The 21,727-nt window shown below is 41.6% G+C and overlaps 1 protein-coding gene across 2 annotated transcripts in view; it reads right to left on the minus strand.

Annotated features, from left to right (window-relative positions):
* Window positions 1–462: 462 nt before the first annotated feature.
* LOC122565415 (excitatory amino acid transporter 1-like) overlaps window positions 463–21,727 on the minus strand; it is a 303,209-nt gene continuing 281,944 nt past the window's right edge. For both annotated transcript variants that reach the window (XM_087975411.1, XM_087975417.1), the window contains 2 exons: window positions 19,262–19,396; window positions 463–15,013 (listed from right to left, as the gene is read on the minus strand). In XM_087975411.1, the coding sequence (XP_087831537.1) occupies window positions 14,809–15,013; window positions 19,262–19,396 (340 nt within the window). In that variant the 3' untranslated portion in view covers window positions 463–14,808. The remainder of the gene's footprint in view (window positions 15,014–19,261; window positions 19,397–21,727) is intronic.

Below are 21,727 nucleotides of genomic sequence, written 5' to 3' on the forward strand. Positions count from 1 at the left end.
GCTCAGCAAAGTCTGAGAATTGAAACTATAGAAATGAGCAAAGGGCCACCAGAAATTGATAGGACCTTTTACGACACGGGGTAAACCCCCCCACCCTCCCGCTAATTTAAACCAGCAACACAGAAAAGATTTAACCCGTGCTGTCATCTGTTAAAATTTGAGGCAAAGAACTGTCCCAAAAGTCAATATTTAAAGTAAAAATTAACACCTTTAATTTTTTTTAAGTCTAACAGAGAATATTAACTAACAACTACTTACAACTCCTTTCTCTAACCTATCTTTTGAATTTGCCTTCTACAGTACTGGTCCGATAAATCCCGATTACGATTTACCAAAAATAAAATCATGTTTCAAAACCAGTCAGCTTGCCGAGTGTTGTCTGTATTTTCCTCTGTCTTCTGTTTTTCTTAGGGATTCTCTTTCAGAAAGCTGTTCTGCAAGCAGTCTGTATATGTTCGTGGCTTGGCAGTTCTCTTTGTCGCTCTGGCTAACTGTTCCAAAAAAATGTTTGATATTTATAGCCCAAAGCATCGGATCATTTCATTGCTTTTAATATTGGTAAAATACTAAATTCAAACTTGATTAGAGTTTGATATCTTTGGGCATAATTTAAATTGATTGGCCAAATTGAAATTTGTTTTTATATCCAGGCAACCCAGCTAATCTAGCTGTTCGACCAAATGTTACATCTTAAATTTTCCAGTGCTCTGTGTGCTTCTTTAAATCCTTGCTAGCTTTTCCATTCTCTTAAAGGTACAGTACTCCTCCATCTTCATAACAGACCATAAGACATAGGAGCAGAAAGTAGGCCATTGAGTCTGTTCCACCATTCAATCATGGCTGATAAGTTTCTCAACCCGATCTCCCACTTTTTCCCCATAACCCTTGATCTCCTTAATAATCACAAACCTATCTATCTCAGTCTTAAATATAGTCGTATACTGATAGGATTTTTTTTCAATTTGTTCATGAGATGTGGGCATCAAAGGCTGGGACAGCATTTATTGCCTATCCCTTATTGCCTGTAAGTAGGCAATGGTGAGCGGCTATCCTGATTTGCTGTTGTCCTTGGAGTGTAGAGACACCCACCATGCTGTCAGGAAGCAAGTTACAGGATTTTGACCCAGTGACAGTGAAAGAACAGCAATATATTTCCAAGTCTGAACCCTGAGTGACATGAAGGGGAACTTGCAAATGGTAGAGTTCCCATGAATCTGCTGCCTTTTTCTTTGGATGTGGACTGCTTCACTATTCAAGGTATTGTGAATAGAACATAGAACAGTACAGTGCAGTACAGGCCCTTCGGCCCACAAATTTGTGCCAAACATTATTTTAATCTAAGGTCAATCTAACCGATGCACCACTCAATTTACTGCCATCCACGTGCTTGTCCAGCAGACGCTTAAATGTCCCTAATGTCTCTGACTCTACTACCACTGCTGGCAGTGCACCCACCACTCTCTGTGTAAAGAACCTACCTCTGACATCTCCCCTAAACCTTCCTCCAATCACTTTAAAATTATGACCCCCTCGTGACAACCATTTCTGCCCTGGAGAAAAGTCTATGGCTGTCTACTCAATCTATTCCTCTCTTTACCTTGTACACCTCTATCATGTCACCTCTCTTCCTTCTTCTCGCCAGTGTATAAAGCTCTAGCTCACTCAACCTGTCTTCATAAGACATGCCCTCCAATCTAGGCAGCATTCTGATAAATATCCTCGGCAATCTCTCTAAAGCATTTACATCTTTCCTATAATGAGGTGACCAGAACTGGACACAATATTCCATGTGTGGTCTAATCAGGATTTTGTAGAGCTGCAGCAAAACCTTGTGGCTCTTAAACTCGATTTCCCCTGTTAATGAAAGCTAAAACACCAAACACCATCTTAACAACCATATCAACTTAGGTAACAACTTTGAGGGATCTATGGACATGGACATCAAGATCCTTCTGTTCTTCCACACTGCCAAGAATCCTGTCTTTAACCCTGTAATCAGCATTCAAATTTGACCTTCCTAAATGAATCATTTCACATTTATTTAGGTTGAATTCCATTTGCCGCTTCTCAGCCCAACTCTGCATCCTGTCAATGTGTTGTTGTAGCCTGCAACAGCCCTCAACAATATCTACAACACCACCAACCTTCGTGTCATCGGCAAACTCACTAACCCATCCTTCCACTTCTTCATCCAAATCACTTATAAGAACTACAAAGAGCAGAGGTCCAAGAACAGATCCCATTGGGACACCACTATTCACCGACCTCCAGGCGGAATACTTTCCATCCACCACCACTTGCTATCTTCCTTCGGCCAGGAATAAGATTCTATATCCAGACAGCCAAATGTTCCTGTATCCCATACCTCTTAACTTTCTGAATGAGCCCACCGTGGGGAACCTTATCAAATGCCTTACTGAAATCCATATATACCACATCCACTGCCCAACCTTTGTCAACTTGTTTTGTCACATCCTCAAAGAACTCAATAAGTTTTGTGAGGCATGACCTGCCCCTCACAAAACTATGCAGGCTATCTTTAATCAAGCTATGTTTTTCCACATAGTCGTATATCCTATGTCTCAGAATCCTTTCCAGTACCTTGCTTACCACAGACGTAAGACTGACTAGTCTGTAATTCCCAGGGATTTCCCTCTCCCCTTTCTTGAACAGAAGAACACCTTTCGCCTCCCTCCAAACATCTGGTACTACTCCCGTGGAGAGTGAGGATGCAAAGATCATCGCCAAAGACGCAGCAATCTTATTCCTTGCTTCCCATAGTAACCTTGGATATAGCTGGCCTGGCCCAGGGGACTTATCTATCTTGATGCTTCCCAGAATTTCCAGCACATCCACTTTCTTAATATCAATCTGTTCAAGCCTATTAACCTTGTCCACGTTGTTCTCACTATTAACAAGATCCCCCTCTCTAGTGAATACTGAGGCAAAAAACTTATTTAGTCTTCACGCACAAGTTCTCCCCACTATTCCTGATCAGCCGTACCCTCTCTCTGATCATTCTCTTAGTCTTCATGTAAGTGTAAAACACCTTTGGGTTTTCCCTAATTCTTCCCTCCAAGGCTTTTCCGTGATCCCTCCTAGATTTCCTTTATCCATTTTTGAGTTCTTTCCTAGCTACCCTGTAATCCTCTAAAGCTGTGTCAGATCCTTGCTACCTCAACTTTAAGTTCCTTCTTCCTTTTGACGAGAAGCTCCTCTTCTCTTGTCATCCAAGGTTCCTTCACTTTACCATTCCTTGCCTGTCTCAGTGGGACAAAGTTATCCAACACTCACAACAAATGCTCCTTATACAGCCTCCACATTTCTGTTGTGCATTTCCCGTAGTATAATTGTTTTCAATTTATATTCTACAGCTCCTGTCTAATAGCAGTATAATTTCCCCTCCCCCAGTTAAATACCTTCCCATACTATCTGTTCCTATCTGTCTCCATGACTATAGTAAAGGTGAGGCAGTTGTGGTCACTGTCACCAAAATGCCTTCCCACTGAGACATCTGATACCTGGCCTGGCCCGTTGCCAAGCCACCAAATCCAATATGGTCTCCCCCCAGTCGGCCTCTCTACATATTGAGTCAGGAATCCTTCGTGGACACACTTGACAAAATCCACTCCATCCAGATTATCTGCACTACGGAGGCTCCAATCAATATTGGGGTAGTTGAAGTCACCCATAACAACAACTCTGTTTCATCTGCATCTTTCCAAGATCTGCTGTCCAATCTATTCATAATGGTGCTTAACATTGTACAATCGTTAGTGATAATACCACTTCTGGCATTTATTATGGAGAGGAGGTCACTGATGAAGTAGCTAAAGATGGTTGGATCTAGGAGATGACCATTAAGATTGCCTGTAGTGCTGTATTGGGGCTCAGATGATTGACTTCTAACAACTGCAACTATCATTCTTTGTTCTAGATATGACTCCAGCCCGTGGAGCTATCCCTCTGCCAGTTACCCTAGTTTTGATTAGGCTCATTGATTCCATGCTCAGTCAAATCCTTCCTTGATATCAAGGGCAGTCACTCTAATCAACCTGTAGAGTTCAATTCTTTTGTCCATGCTTGAACTAAGACTGAAATGAAGTCAGGAACGCAATGGCCCAGATAAAAACCAAACTGAGCATCAGTGAGCAGGTTAATCCTTTGCAAGTGGCATTCAATGCCACTGTCATTCACTCTTTACATCACTGTAGATGAGGGAAAGGGGATGATTTACCTGTAATTGGCCAGATTGGATTTGTCCCGCTTTCAGAATTTTCACATTTGAATATGAGAGTAATCAATCAAAAATATAAATAGAAATATATAAAAAGCACAGTACCTGAAGTTATCATTGGCCTTTCAATGGCAGTGACAAGTTAATTATCATGGAAAGGGAAGAGATGGTAGAAACATTGAACAAATGTGCTGGAAGACTGGAGGTTGGCTAACGTGGTGCCACTATTTAAGGAAAAGCCAAGGAAATACAGACCAGTGAGCCTGACATCGTGGTTGGGGAAGTTGTTTGAGGGAATCCAGAGGAACAGGATTTACATATATTTGGAAAGGAAAGGACTGAGTAGGATAGCCAAAGTGAGATTGAGTTGTTTGAAGAAGTAACGAAGAGGATTGATGAGGCAGAGTGGTGGACGTAATCTATATGGACTACAGTAAGGCATTCAACAAAGTAGACTGGTTACCAAGATTAAATCACATGGAATACAGGGAGAATTAGCCATTTGGATACAGAATTGGCTTAAAGTTAGAATACAGAGGGTGGTGGTGAAGGGTTGCCTTTCAGACTTAAAGACTGTGACCAGTGGTGTGCCACAAGGATCAGTGCTGGGTCCACTGTTTTTCATTATTTATATAAATGATTTGGATGTGAACATCGGAGGTATAGTTAATAACTTTGCAGATGACCCCAGAATTTGTGGTATCGTGGACAATGAAGAAGGTTACCTCTGAGTACAATGGGATCCTGATCAAATGGACCAAGGGGTTGAGGAGTGACAAATTTAGATAAATGTGAGGTGCAACATTGTGGAAAGGCAATTCAGGGCAGGACTTATACACTTGATGGTAAGGTTCTGGGCAGTGTTGGTGAACAAAATGGAGTGCAGGTTAATAGCTCCTTGAAATTGGAGTTGCAGTTAGATAGGATGGTGAAGAAGGCATTTTGTATGCTTTCCTTTATTGGTCAGAGTATTGAGTATAAGAATTGGGAGATCATGTTGCAGCTGTACAGGCTTTGGAATATTGTGTGAAATTCTTGTTACCCTTCTGTAGGGAGGATATTGTGAAACTTGAAAGGTTCAAAAAAGATTTATAAGGATGTTGCCTGGGTCGGGGATGGGTGGGGGAGGTTTGAGCTCAGAGACTGGGGGCCATTTTCCCTGAAGCATCAGAGGCTGAGGGGTGACCTTAAAGACATTTATAAAATCATGAGTGGCATGGATAGGTAAGTAAGCAAGATCTCTTCCTTTGGGTGAAGGAATCCAGAACTAGAAGGCATAGGTTTAGGATGAAAGGAGAAAAATTTAAAAGGGACTGAAGGGTCACCTTTTCATGCAGAGGGTGGTGCGTGTATGGAATGAGTTGCCAGAGGAAGTCGTGGAGGCTGATAAAATTACAGCATTTAAAAATCATCTGGATGGGTATATGAATAGGAAGGGTTTAAAAGGATATGGGCCAAGTGCTGGCAGATGGGATTAGATTAGTTTAGGATATCTGGTTGGCGTGAATGTGTTGGAACAATAGGTCTATTTCCATGTTGTTCCATTTGATTCTAAGTTGTGTCTGTTTTCACAGGAGAACACACAAGTTGCAACACAGAAATGTATGATAATCGTGGGTTGAACAAGAGTGACATAATTATGGAACAGAATGTGCTCTGTAAGAAAATATCTGAAAAATATTCAATGAACTCTCCAGGTTACCATTGACAACCTGATTTTTCAGTTCATGTGTAGATTAAAATCACACTGATTATTGTTGAATCTTTGCTACAGACACTCAATACTTCTTCTTGTATACTTCATGCTGCATTGTGGTCCATTATCTCTGAAAGTTGTGAGCATGTGTAGCCGGTCTGACATTCTGCGCATGGTGATCTTTGTTCCAATGCGAATCACAATATTAATGTCTGGTTCCGGAAATCGCTATCACATACGGACCTCAGAGGTATGCCCACAAGAAAGGAAAATTTCAGGGAGTGTTGATTATAGATACTGGTGAGAAGACTGTAGACCACTCCTACTATTCCTCATCTTCACCCAAACCAATTCTACCACCTGATCTCCGGACTCAAAGTCGTTCCTGGCTATTGTACCGATTCCATCCTTGATTAACAGTGCTACTCCTCCACCTTTATCTAGCTTCTTATTCTTCTTGACTGTCATATGCTACTTAACATTCAGTACCCAGTCCTTGTCAGCAAATCACTATTTTTCCATAATGGTAATCAGGGCATCTTTACTTATTTCAATATGTGCATCGATTCATTTACTTTCTTGTGAATGCTTTGCACATTTGGATACAGTGCCTTAAATTTTGGTGTTTTTTTGTTATGTTTGTAATGTCTATTTCAGAGTATTGATATATTCTTAGGTTTATTCTTTTTGTCCCTTCATACAATTCCCTGACATTTATTTCTCATATTCCTACTTTGCTGTCCTGCCCTAACTCTATACCTTGATTTGCTACATCTACTCAAGCTTGATCCCTCACCCCCCCCTGCCATTCTTTAACTTAATACAGTCTGTAGCTATAAGAGCAGGACAGAAGCTGAGATTTCTGCAATGAGTAACTTGTCTCCTGACTCCCCAGAACCTGTACAATATCTATAAAGGACGTGTCAGGCATGTGATGTAATATTTCATTTGTGCCTGGACAAGTGCACCTACAACAGCATTTGAGGTTTGACAGCATCTGGGGTAATTAGCCCATTGATTGGCAACCCATCTAAAACCTTCAGCATTCACATCCTCCACCAGAGTCTCAACAAGGCTGCAGTGTGTACCATCTCCAAGATTCTGTTACAGAACAGGTGATCAGTCATACGATACAAGTATCAGTGCTGGGTCCACTGCTTTTCATCATTTCTATAAATCATTTGGATGTGAATATGGAAAGTATGGTTAGTAAGTTTGCATATGACACCAAAATAGGTAGTGTAGTGGACAGTGAAGAAGGTTATCTCACAGTACAACAGGACTTTGATCAGATGGGCCAATGGGCCAAGGAGTGGCAGATGGAGTTTAATTTAGATAAATGATAGGTGATGTATTTTGGTAAGACAAGACTTCCATAGTTTTTGGTAGGGCCTGGGGAATGTTGCTTAACAAAGGGACCTGGCGGAACAGATGCATAGCTCTTTGAAAGTGAAGTCACAGGTAGACAGGGCAGTGAAGAAGGCATTTGCGTGCTTTCCTTTATTGGTCAGAACATTAAGTACAGGAGTTGGGACATCATGTTGCGACTGTACAGGAAATTGATGAGGCCACTTTTAGAATACAGTGTATTCTGCTTGCCCTTCCATGTTGTTAAACTTGAGAGGGTGCAGAAAAAAATTTACAAAGATGTTGCTGGGACTGGAGAGTTTGAGTTATCGGGAGAGACTGTAAGGGCTGGAGCTATTTTCCCTAGAGTGTCAGAGGCTGAGAGATGACCATATAGAGGTTTATAAAACCATGACAGGCATAGATAGGGTGATCCTTTTCGTAGGATGGGTGAGAGACCAAAATTAGAAGGCATAGGTTTCAGGTGAAAGGGAAAAGATTTAAAAAGTACCTGAGGGAGAACATTTTCACACAGAGAGTAGTGCATGTGTGGAATGAGCTGCCAGAGGAAGTGCTGGAGACTAGTACAATTACCACATTTAAAAGGATGGGTACATGAATCAAAAAGGTTTAGAGGGATATGGGTGAAATATTGGCAAATGGGACTAGTTCAGATTGGAATATCAGGACAGTACTGACGAGTTGGACCAAAGGGTCAGTTTCTGTTTCTGTGCTGTATAACTCTATGACTGTATAAATTAATATCAGCAAGCAAAATGGATTCAAGAAACTTAAGGGACCAACATCCAACAAATCCTCTGAACTTGATTCCCTATACTGTTCGATTCTTGAAATACATCATCAATGCTTTGGCTAAGATTTTCCAAAATTGACTAGATTCTGGAGTGGTTTTACGTGGCATATGCATAACTCTCACCTCTTAAACACTAGACAATGGCCAATAAAGGAAATAAAGCTGTAGTTTGCTTAACCATTCTATCCAAAGTTGCTTAGAGGGGGTTTGCTGATGACTACAAGAGCAGTGCGAATGGGTTCAGTTGGTACAGGCATTTCTGACAATTAACAAGTTCTTGAGGCAGTACTTCTCTTGAGATAATAACACATGCAACATCAAAAGCTGCCCTGAACAAGCTTCTCGGAAGACAGCTCCAATCCACTGCCATCTTGTGACTAATAACTGAAATGCAATCACATAAATTACTTCAGGAACGCAAGCTGAAATATAGAGTCATACAGCACTGAAAGAGACCCTTTGGTCCAACCAGTCCATGCCAAACGTAATCCCAAACTAAACTAGTCCCTGAAAATCAGTGAAAGTATAGAATGATCCTGTAATAATGGGAAAATTGGTCCCCTGACCTTAACTACCTGTCCACCTATCGTAGGAATCTAGGATGTACATGATAAGGTTCCTCTCTTCTGCATTAGCTGGACTATTACTTACAATTCTGGGTCTCACATACTAGATTCATAGATTTATACATTGCAGAAAAGGTCCTTTAGGCGATCAAGTCTGCACCAGCATAACTCCCATTAAAGATGCAAGAATCCCAATTTCTTGTACTTGTCCCATCACCTTGAATGTTGTGATATTTCAACTGTTCATCCAAATATTTTCTAAAAGTCATAAGGTTTCTGGCCTCCACTATTTTCCCAAGCAGTGCATCCCAGATTTTCACCAGCTGCTGAGTGAAAAGTTTTTTCCCAAAGTTTTTTTTGCTAGGAAGGATGTGAAGGGGCGACACAGTGGCTCAGTGGTTAGCCCTGCTGCCTCACAGTGCCAGGGACCCAGGTTCGATTCCAGGCTTGGACGATGATCTATATGGAGTATGCACATTCTTCCTGGTTTCTGCCAGGTGCTCTGGTTTCCTGCCACAGTTCAAAGATATGACAGTTGGGAGGATTGCCCATAGTGTCCAAGGATGTGTAGGTCAGGTGGCTTAGCCATGGGAAACGCAGGGTTACAGGTGGGGGCTGGGTTTGAGTTGGAGGCTGTTCATTGGGTTGTTGTTGGTTGAATGGCCTGCTTCCACACCACAGGGATTCTAGGACGTGAGAGAGAATGTAAAAGAGGTTTATGAGACTGACATTTTTGCAGTGAGCTCAAATTCCTCCTCAGCCGTAAAATGTCAAACCTCTTATGCTCAGGATGATTGAGTGTATGAGAGTTAGAGAGTCTATCTGACTGAACAAATATGTACGAATTAGTATGTGAGTGAGTGCTGGAATTGAGATTGTGTGAGTAAATGGGAGAAAGTCTGTGAAAGGAATCCTGGCATGTTTGTGTTTGTGGGAGATAGTGAGAATTCTGGGACTGGGACTGAGCTGGATAAACACACACCCTGACTTCCCTCCTCATCAATTTCCTTTTCCAAAATAAAGTAAACTGGGATGGGAGGTAATTCCAGGCTGAAAGGCAATCCACTTTCAAATCATCTCTTTGTATGAATCCACCAAGACTAGTCTGGAAAATGTACCACCAGAGGTGAGTGTGAAGTGCATAATAGTTAAAGTCAATTCCATATCTCAGGGCTGGTTCCATCCTCTTCCTTGGTGTAGTTAATGTGGAAAATCTTTTTAAAAAGGTACCTTTGATCAATACTGTTATCCTGGTTGATGCTTTATAAGAGTAAAGTTTATAAATTACATTTTCTTTTAAAAATCAGTTTATTGCTTTGACATTGATTTAATTTTTGAAATTCATGTTTAATTTTTTTATCAAATTTTATCTTTCCCCCTCAGTATCTAGACATCTGGACAGCTAATCTTGGAGAAACCCTGTGTGAGGGAGCTCACAGCAAAGGAGTAGCTAAGTGGAAGTTTTGAAGTGTAACCTTACCTTTTTTGTAAATCTACAATAGTGAGTACAATAAGTTCTTTTTTGATTATATGTTATATTGAGATCTGTCTCTTGATTAAATTTTTAAAAATATATATCATAAGTTAGCCTGGAGCAGTGTTTTTTAGAGCTGTAAGACGGTGCTATTTTCTGGGTCTGTAGTTTGTTGAGGTGTAAAGGGGGAGTTTCCACATTACTGATGATTATGTCAGCAGGAAGTGTGTTTGGCTGCGAATCCTATCGGGTTGCATCGGTTCAAGCAGCAGTTAGAGACAACAAGGAATTTACAGGAGCTAAGGGGTGTGATGGATGGCAGTTATAGGAAGGGAGAAAAGCCGCAGATACAGTAAGGTAGATGGATTTCTCTCCAGGAAAGGTATGAGAGGGAAGCAGGTAGTGCAGAAGTATCCTGTGGTTATCCCCATTTCAAACAAATATGCTGTTTTGGAAAAAGTAGGGGGTGATAGACTCTCAGGGGAATGTAGCACGAATAGCCAGGTTTCTGTTACTAAGACTGGCTATAATGTTACAAGGAGTATGGCAGGTTCCAAGTGATTGATTGTGATAGGGGACTCTCTAGTTAGAGGCACAGACAGACGTTTCTGCAGCTGACAATGAGGGTGGCACGGTGGCTCAGTGGTTAGCACTGCTACCTCACATCGCCAGGGCCATAGGTTCAATTCCAGCCTCAGGCGACGGTCTGTGTGGAATTTGCACATTCTCCCCTTGTCTGTGTGGGTTTCCTTCGGGGGCTCTGGTTTCCTCCCAGAGTCCAAAGATGTGCAGGTCAGGTGAATTGGCCAAGCTAAATTGCCCATTGTGTTAGGTGCATTAGTCAGAGGGAAATGCGTCAGGGTGGGTTACTCTTTGGAGGGTTGGTGTGGACTTGTTGGGCCAAAGGGCTTGTTTCCACATTGTAGGGAATCTATTCAAATCAAAATGGTGTGTTGCCTCCCTAGTGCCAGAATCAAGGATGTCTCAGAGAGGATGCAGAATATTCTCCGAGGACTGATGGATGAGCAGGAGGTCTTTGTATACATAGGAACTAAGGATGTAAGAAGAGAAAAGAATGAGATTCTGAGAAGAGAATATAGGAATTTAGGCAGGAATTTAAAACGTTGGTCCTTGAGGGTAATAATATCTGGATTACTCCTGTTGCTATGAGCTAGTGAGGGTAGGAATAGGAGGATAGAGCAGATGAATGCATGGCTGAGGAGCTGGTGCATGGGAGAAGGGCTCACATTTTTCGATCATTAGAATCTCTTCTGGGGTGGAAGTGACCTGTACAAGAAGGATGGATTGCATCTGAATTGGAAGGGGACTAATACTGGCAGGGGAATTTGCTAGAGCTGCTCAGGAGGATTTAAACTAGTAAGGTGGTGTTTGGAGTGGGGGGGGGGGGGGGGGGGGGGGTGGGGGGTGGGGAGGTGGAAGAGACCCAGGAAGATAGTGAAGAAAGAGATCAATCTGAGACTGTCACAGTTGAGAAAAAGAACAACTCAAACTTTCAGGGCAGGCAGTCTCAAAGCAGAAAATGAGATAGGACAGATAAACTAAACTGCATTTATTTCAATGCTAGAAGCCTAACAGGTAAAGCTGATGAACTCAGGGCATGGTTGGGAACATGGGACTGGGATATCACAGCAATTACAGAGACATGATTCAGGGATGGACAGGACTAATGTTCCAGTGTACAGATGCTTTAGGAAGGATAGAAATGGGGTTAAGAGAGGAGGGGAGAGTGGCATTTTTGATCGGGATATCATTACGGCCGTACTGAGGGAGGATGTTCCTGGGAATACGTCCAGGGAGGTTATAACTGAGAAATAATAAAGGGGTGATCACCTTATTGGCATTGTGCTATAGATCCCCCAGCAGTCAGCAGGAAATTGATACACAAATTTGTAAGGAGATCTCAGTTATCTGCAAGAATAATAGGGTGGTTATGGTAGGTGTTTTTAACTTTCCAAACATAAACTAGGACTGACCTAAAAGATAAAGTTCTAAATTGGTGGAAATTATTAGGCAAGAACTTTCAAAAGTTGATTGGGGGCAGATGTTTGCAGGCAAAGGAATGGCTGGAAAATGGGAAGCCTTCAAAAATGAGCATGAGTTAAAGAGAGTCCAGAGACAGTATATTCCTGTTAGGGTGAAAGGCAAGGCTGACAGGTGTAGGGAATGCTGGGTGACTAAAGAAATTGATGTTCTGGTCGAGAAAAAGAAGGAAACATATGTCAGGTATAGACAGCAGAGATAAGGTGAATGCTTAGAACAGTATAAAGGCAGCATGAGTATGCTTAAGAGGGAAATCAGAAGGGCTAAAAGGGCACATGAGGTAGCTTTTGTAAATAGGGTTAAGGAGAATCCAAAGGGATTTTATAAATACATTAAGGACAAAAGGATAACTATGGAGAGAATTGGGCCCCTTAAGGATCAGCAAGGCTGCCTAGGTGTAGAACCACAGGAGATGGGTGAGAAATTAAACAGGTATTTTGTATCAGTTTTACTGTGGAGAATGATATGTAAGATATAGAACATGGAGAGATAGATGGTGACATCTTGAAAAATGTCTATATTACAGAGGAGGAGATGTTGGATGTCTTCCAATGCATAAAAGTGGATAAATCCCAAGGACCTGATCAGGTATACCCTTGAACTCTGCGGGAAGCTAGGGAATTTATTGCTGGACCCCTTGCTGAGATATTTGTATCATCGCTAGCTACAGGTGAGGTGCCAGAAGACTTTAAGTTGGCTAACATGGTGCCACTATGTAAGAAAGGTGGTACGAAAAGCCAAAGATCTATAGACCAGCGAGCTTGACATCAATGGTGGCAAGTTGTTGGAGGGAATCCTGAGGGACAGGATTTACATGTATTTGGAAAGGCAAGTACTGAGTGGGATAGTCAACATAGCTTTGTGTGTGGGAAATCGTGTCTCATCAACTTCATTGAATTTTTTGAAGAAGTAATAAAGAGGATTGATGAGGGCAGACTGGTGGACGTGATCGAAATGGACCTCAGGAAGGCTTTTGAAAAGATTCTAAGTGGTAGATTGGTCAGCAAGGTTAGTTCACATGGAATACAGGGAGGACTAGCCATTTGGATACAGAACTGGCTTGAAGGTAGAAGACAGAGGGTAGTGGTGGAGGGTTGTTTTTCAGATTGGAGGCCTGTGACCAGTGGAGTGCCACAAGGATCAGTGCTGGGTCCACTACTTTTTGTCATTTATGTAAATGATTTGGATGTGAACATAAGTAAGTTAGTAAGTTTGCAGATGATATCAAAACTGGTGGTGTATTGGATAGAGAAGAAGATTACCTGAGAGTACAATGGGATCTTAATCAAATGGGTCAATGGGACGAGGAGTGGCAGATGGAATTTAACTTAGATAAATGTGAGGTGATGCATTTTGGAAAAGCAAATCACTTGTACACTTAATGATAAGGTACCAGGGAGTGTTGTTGAACAAAGAGACCTTGGGGTGCAGGTTCTTAGTTCCTTGAAAGTGAGAAGGATAGTGAGGAAGGTGTTGGTATGCTTTCCTTTATTGGTCAGAGCGTTGAGCATAGGAGTCATGTTGTGTCCACACAGGACGTTAGTTAGGCCACATTTGGAATACAGTGTGCAATTCTGGTCTCCCTGTTATCGGAAGGATGTTGTGAAACTTGAGAGGGTTCAGAAAAGATTTACGAGGATGTTGCCAGGGTTGGAGGGTTTGAGCTATAGGGAGAGGCTGAATAAGCGCTATTTCCCCTGGAGCGCCAGACTGAAAGGTGACCTTATTAGAGATTTATGAAATCATAAGGGACATGGATAGAGTAAATAGACAAGGTGTTTTCCCTGCGTTGGGGAGTCCAAAACTAGAGGGCATAGGTTTAAGGTGAGAGGGCAAAGATTTAAAAGGGACCTAAGGGGCAACTTTTCCATAGATTTGATTTCTACCATACTGACAGCTACATCATTTGTTTCTCCTCCCACTGTGTTCTCTCAACCCCCAGCTGCTCAAACTCCTTACATTCTCATAAGACAAAGAACTGCAAATGTTGTAGATCTGAAACAAAAATCAGAAATTGTGGCGAATCTCAGCAGGTCTGGCAGCATCTGTGGGAAGAAGCAGAGGTAACCTTTGAGTTCGGTGATTGATGGTTCTGACTAAGAGGTATCAGACCCAAAATGTTAAACTTCATTGATAGGGGTAATCGACAATCATTAAGGAGTAGAAGCATTGTGCATTTATGGAATGAGCTGCCAGAGGAAGTGGGGGAGGCTGGTACAGTTACAACATTTAAAAGTCTTCTGGATGGGTATATGAATAGGAAGGGTTTCAAGGGATATGGGCCAAATGTTGACAAATGGGACTAGATTAATTTAGGTTACCTGGTTGGCATGGTTGAGTTGGAAAAAAGGGTCTGTTTCCGTGCTGTGTATCTCTATGACTCTACGACTAAGAAGATCTACCCACACTCATTGATGTATAATAGGAATAAGCGCGTGGGGGTAAAAAAACAGATGAAGTATACAGCAAATATTTCAAATTTAAAAAGTAACAATTTCTGACTAGCCTCTAATACGAGAAAACACAAACTAGCCAACATGATCAGGTTAAATGCAGATAGCACAAGAGATTGATTGAAACAGAGGGTGGATTCAACTTGGTATTCATCCATGTCTACATCTTGGTCTCACTGTCTATGGGCTTCTCGTTGTCATTGTCCTGGCAGATAAGTTGGTAGGGTTTCTTCATTTCATTTTCCTCGATGACAGAGTTGCAACCCTCAGCATCCATTTTCTGAAGCTCATGACGTGAGAGGTGCTCCACAATGCCAGCTCCCAATGAATCTCCTAGGACATTGGTTGTGGTGCGCAGTCGATCTCTACAAAATCAATTAACAACACACACATCCATCAACATGCGTAAATAGACATAGTCACGGAAATGAGAACATTAGTTAACCATTGCAGTGCATGAAGTATTTAGAAAATATGAAAATAAGAGCAGGTTGACAAGCATGTGTGGGAAGAAAGCAGAGTTAACATTTTGGGTCTGGTTCCTCTTCATCAGAATCATCAGTCATCGAGCTCAAATGTTAACTCCACTTTCTTCCCACAGATACTGCCAGACCTGCTGAGTTTTGCCAAATTTCTGTTTTTGTTTCAGATCTACAATATTGGCAATTCCTTGTCTTATGAGAACGAGCGGGGTTTGAATAGCTGTACCTAGTCAAGACAGTACAGTGGGAGGGCAAACAAATGATGGAGCTGTCAGTATGGTAGAAATCAAATCTATTTAGATGGAGATGAAAGATAATGAAGGTTCAATCACATAGATAGGGGTAATCTACAATCGCTCAGGTGTAGATGGAAGATGGAGGAAAAGTATCACCAATATATCTGTTTTTTCCATTACTCCTAATTTCTTTTTGTGATGATGCTGTCACTTTAAGAAGGTTATTTTGTCCTTGGATTTTTTGAAGAGAGGTTGTAAAGGCAGAGGTGCTGAAGGGTCTAGTTCAACAATGGAAGGGGAGTAGCCAGTTCTCCCAGTTCAGGTTTTTTCTAGTTTGTTTTTAGCTATAGCAGTCACATGATGTGAGAGTCCAGGGGAACTGTAAGCTTCAGTAAAGAGCTCCTGAGCTTCTTTTGAAATCTCTTTGGATATTGTTCCCTTCTACCTGTAAGAATCTGTGTTTAATTTGCCTTTTTGCCAAGGAGTGTGTTTAAAGGATGTTGGTGTATTGGAACAGTGAATTAGAAACAGTTACTGTATCGGGTCAGTTACATTTCCAGTAGTTAAGTTCTTCTAAATTCCATTTTCTTTTGATCGTGTTTCAACTGTAGAGTTTAAATAAATTCTGTTTTGCTTAAAGCCGAGTGGTTTGACCAGCTGCTTCACACCTGGAATATCCATCTCACATCTGCCTTGAAAATAAGAAAAAGTTAGGGTCTAGGCTATCTTCTTAAAATATTTTGAGGGGGTCTGGCTTGGTCTATAACATTTTCCAGTGTAATTCAAAATATTTCCTATGTTGCTTCTGAAATCCTATGCAATTTCTTTTCCTATTCTTTTTTAGTTATGTGTTTTGTCACAGAATCATAGAATTATTACAGTGCAGAAGGAAACCATTTGGCCCATTCAGTTGCACTGGCTATTTGAAAGAACAATTGATCTGCAGCCTTTCTTCCGTCTTCTTCCCTGTAATCCTTTTCAGGTAACAATCAAATTCCTTTTTCAGCACTTCAGGTGACACACATTAACTACAGAGTATTCCAGATCCTGATTGACTGAATGAAGAAGTGTTTCCTTATGTCACTTCTGCTTCTTTTGCCAATAACCATAAATCTGTGATCTCTCATTCTTAATCCTTTCTCAAGTGTGGTTGTTTCTCCCCAACTAACTCTGTTCAAACCCATCATGATCATCAAAATCTCTATCAACTTCCTTTTCAGCATTTTCTCCAAACAAAACAGTCATAACTTCTCCAATCTGTCTTTATAACTTCAGTAACTCTTTGTTAACCTTTTGTTATTCTTTGTGTCATTACCAAACACCTGGATGTCTGCTTTACTTTTACCTTTGTGTTTGATTTTTGTGATTGTTATGTTGCCCCTTACCTCTTTAGTTTTCCACAGCTGTCTTTATTAACAAGAACTGTTGTCCCTTAGAGGCGTAAATTGCATATGTATAATATTAATTCTTTAGTAGCACCTTCCACTGGCTCCATGATCATCAGGAACATCCTTCTCACACTTACAATGTCCAGTCCTTTTAGAATTTTATAAGTTTCTAAGAGATCACCCTATATTCTTCCAAAGTCAATTGAATATAGTCTAAACCAATCTTCACAAATCAGACCTGCTATCCCAGGAGTCAGTCTGGTAAACCTTTGCTTACCTCCCTCCATAGCCAAAACAACCTTTCTCAGGTAAGGAAACCAACACTGCACACAAAACTCCAATTGTGGTTTCACCAGGGCCCGACATAATTACAACAAAAAACGCCTGCTCCTGTACTCAAATCCTCTCATTACGAAGACTGACAAGTCATTGCTTTCTTCATTGTCAGCTGTATTTGCATGTTTACTGTGACCAAGTGGTGTACACGGTCACCAGTGTCACTGCACCTCCTCTTTCCCAAACCGTCACCATTCAAATAATAATCTGCCTTCCTGTTTTTGCTCCCAAAGTGGATAACCTCACACTTGTCCACATTATACTTCATCTCCTCTGCATTTACCCACTCAGTCAGCTTGTCCAAATCACACCGAAGCATCTCTGCATCCTCCCCACAGCTCACCCTCCCTCCCAGCTTTATGACATTTGCATACTTTGAGATATTACATATAGTTCCCTCACCTACATCACTATTTTATATTGTGAAAAGTTGTATCCTAGCACTGATCCCTGTGGTACCCACTAATCACGACTGCTTCTTGGAAAAAGACCAAAATTAATTCTACTCTTTGTTTCTGTCTGCCAATTAATTCTTTATCCATGTCATACCATATCCACAATCCAGTGTTTTTTAATTTTACATGCTAATCTCTTTCGTGGGATCTTATCAAAAGCTTCATGAAAGCCCAAGTAAACCTGATGTACTGGCTCCCCTCATTAACTCAACTAGTTACCTCGTCAAAAAACTCCAGGAGACTTATAAAGAAACCATAAATCTATCCAATCCTGTCCTTTTTTTCCAAGTGCTCTGCTGTTAAATCTTTTATGGTGGTGGACCCGAACATTTTCCTCACCACTGGTTTTAAGCTAACCAGTCTTTAATCCCTGTTTTCTCTTTACCTCCTTTCTTTAAACAGTGGAGTTATATCAGCCACTCTCCAATCCATAGGAATTGTTGCAGAGCCTGTACAATCTTGAAAGATGATCATCAATGCATCCACTATTTTAAAAAATTCATTCTCAGGATAAGGGCACCATTTATTACCCATCCCTAATTGCCCAGAAGGCAGGTAAGAGTCACCCACATTTGGGCCAGACCAGGTAAGGATGTCAGTTTCCTTCCATGAAGGACATTAGTGAACCAGATTGTTTTCTCAACAATCAATAATGGATTTATGGTCATCATTAGACTTTAATTCCAGGGATTCTTAATTGAAATTCTATCATCTGCCATGTCGAGATTCAAACCTGAGCCTCCAGAATATTTTCTGGGTCTCCAGATTAGCAGTCTAGCAATAATGCCATTAGGCCATGGCCTCCCCATTAACCAGGGCCACTTCCTTATGTCCTCTGGGATGTAGATTATCAGGCCCTTGGGATTTATCTGCCTTTAATCCCATCAATTTCCTCAACACCATTTCCCTGCTCATACTGATTTCCTTCAGTGCATCCTTCTCACCAGACCATGCATTTCCCAAAATCACTGAGGCATTATTTGAATCCTCCTTTGTGAAGACAGAACCAAAATATATATTTATTTGGTCAGCCATTTCTTTGTTCCCCATTATAATTCATCAGGATTTTGCCTTGGATGGAGCATTTTATGGATACGACCTTAAAATATTTGAACAGAATTAGGCCATTCATCTCATCAAGTCTGCTCCGCCATTCGATTATGGCTGATAAGCTTGGGTTGTTTACTTTGCATCAGAGAAGGTTGAGTGGGGAGCTGAAAGAGGTGTACAAGTTTATGAGGGGCAGAGCATGGTGAAGAAAAAGCAACTGTTCCCCTTAATTGAAGTGTTCATAACAAGGGTGTATAATTTTAAAGTGAAATGCAAGTAGTTTAGTGGGGATTTAAGGAAAAATATTGTCAGTCAGAGAGTATTGGCAGTTTGGAACGCTCTGGCTAGAAGGGTGGATGGGGTGGCAAACCTTTGAAAAAGTTAGATGAGTAGTTGAAGTATCATGACATTTAAGGCTGTGGGTCTAGTGCAGGAAAGTCTAGCGTAGATAGTCTATTTTTAGTGGTACAGACTTGATGGGCAAAAGGCTCTCTTCTGTACTGTATGATTCTATAATTTATTGAAGAGAAAATGAGGCAAGCATGATGGAGAAAGAAATGGGAGCAAATGTGTTGAGAGAAGGTTTGTATGGATCATGAAGACAAGCATGAACTAGTGGACTGAATGGTCTATTTCTGCAAAACAAGTCAGTAAACATATACGCACAGGAACCAATCCACTGCAATGATCAGAGTGATGTCGTCTGTTGGAAGTCCAACCGATGTCAGTACGATCACCATGGTAACCAGGCCTGCCTGTGGGATGCCAGCAGCACCAATACTAGCAGCTGTGGCAGTGATACTGGTTTGAAGAGAAAAAGAAAGGCATTAAGCAATTTGTCCAGAATAATTCACATCAAATCTAACATTGTAAAATTAAATTGAGTCAGACTGCTGGGGATGGAGTGGACTTCTTCACAATGGCAAACATTACATAAAACCTGTAACCACTGCCCTCACGTCAACTATTCACAGAGTTTCAGAAGAATTGATTTTTTTTTTAGATTAGATTACAGTGTGGAAACTGGCCCTTTGGCCCAACAAGTCCACACTGACCCTCCGAAGAGCAACTCACCCAGACCCATTCCCCTACATTTACCCCTTCACCTAACACTATGGGCAATTTAGCATGGCCAATTCACCTAACCTGCACATCTTTGGACTATGGGAGGAAACCCACGCAGACACGGGGAGAATGTGCAAACTCCACACAGACAGTTGCCTGAGGCGGGACTTGACTCGGGTCTCTGGCGCTGTGAGGCAGCAGTGCTAACCACTGTGCCACTGTGCCGCCCACATTGGACATAGTTGGCCCCACCTAATTACCCAAAGCAATTCGAGGTGGCTATTGATGCAAGTGATATGGGTGTCGGTGTGCTCTTACAAGACAACAACGTGAAGATAGGAAGACCAATTGGGTATTTCTTAAGGAAACTGAATATTCATCAACAGAAATATTCCACGACTCAGGAGACCTTCAACTTGGTTTTGGTGTTACAGCATTTATATTCCCAGTAATGTGTTTTATACAATTGTATGTACTGACCAAAACCCATTAAGTTCTTAGAAAAATTTAAAGACAAATGTATCAGACTGTTTATATTGACCTTATTATTCTGATTTGTTTGCAATGAACATAGGCATGAGAAAGCCAGTTAGCTACACCAGCAAACTCAAATTAATTCCACTGCCCGCTTTCTTCCTGTGATCTTCTATCAATCCCAAACTAATCTCGTTAATCTATTCTGTTCCCTAGCCCCGCATCAACATCAAACTAAACTCTTGTTCCTTCTTTCCTCAGACCCCTGGATCAATCTCAAACTAATCCCACTGACCGATTCTCTCCCCACCATCCTGCATTATTAAATCACAGAATAACTGAATTGTTACACCACAAGATTGGCAATTTGGCATTTCTTATTCATTCTTACCGCCTGAAAGACCAACCCAGCTAGTCCCATGTCTCATCTCTGGCACTACTTGCGCCATGTAGTAAGAGATGCCAGCAGCTAGCATCTGGTTCTGCTGGGATCTTCTTTGGGTACATTTGCTCCCACCAATCCTCCCTGTATAAAATCAGTTTAGAGGGCTAACTTTAAGTGTTAAAGGATCATCCACAATATGTCTTTGGCAGATGAGGCACATATATAAGTAACAAGAAGTAGTTTATTACATTGTAGTAAGATAGATTCTAAGACTGGTTAACTACACTAAGGGCTGAACCCTCTGGGTTTTTTTGGCTATATGTCAGATTCATCGAGTTTCACAGAAGGTTTCTCTCCATGAGACACAGCAAGATCTCACTTCATCAAAAGTGTCTTATTAACTGCCTACTCTCTGATGCACCCCCTTCCCATTTACTCCCAGAAGAACTTTCAACTTGTCTGATGTTTGCTGAAAGATTGGTATCCCTGGCACCTGCACCAATTTTAAAGACTACTAATAACTAATCCGCTAATGACAATGTCAGCCACTTTCAATCCCTCCCTGTCCCTCATTACAGGAGAAAACAGCTCAGAAAGTACCAGGACAGATGGTGGGCTGCCCAACATTTGGGTCCTCACCCAGTCCGAGGAGAGAATTTTGTCCCTCACAGGAGAATACTGGAACTACTCTTGGGGGAATGATGAGATATACACAAACTGACTAAGTGCTATTCTTCATTCCACTTCAGCTTTCACATTGACCCTGCTGGCAATGTCATTCATTGCATACCACTTCTAACCATCGGCTGTGACGCCATCTTTCACTTGAGTCTTGCATCTCTGGGACATCTGCACCAATCAACCCCACCGCTCCGTGGCCGAACATTTCAACTTCCCCTCCCACTAGGATGAGGACATGCAGGTCCTGGGCCTCCTCTATCGCCCCTCCCTCACCACCCAACACCTGGAGGAAGAGCGCCTCATCTTCCGCTTGGGAGCCTTCAACCCCAGGGCATCAATGTGGACTTCACCAGTTTCCTCATTTCCCTTCCCCCACCTTACCTCAGTTCCAACCTTCCAGCTCAGCACCGTCCCCATGACCTGTCCCAACTGTCAATCTTTCTTCCCACATATCCACACCACCTTCCTCTCTGACCTATCACTTTCACCCCCACTTCCATCTACCTATTGAACTCTCAGCTACTTTC

The sequence above is a fragment of the Chiloscyllium plagiosum genome, unplaced genomic scaffold, assembly GCF_037043375.1.
Source record: "Chiloscyllium plagiosum isolate Xiang-an unplaced genomic scaffold, Cpla_swu_hap1 HiC_scaffold_2, whole genome shotgun sequence".
Classification (NCBI taxonomy): Eukaryota; Metazoa; Chordata; class Chondrichthyes; order Orectolobiformes; family Hemiscylliidae; genus Chiloscyllium; species Chiloscyllium plagiosum.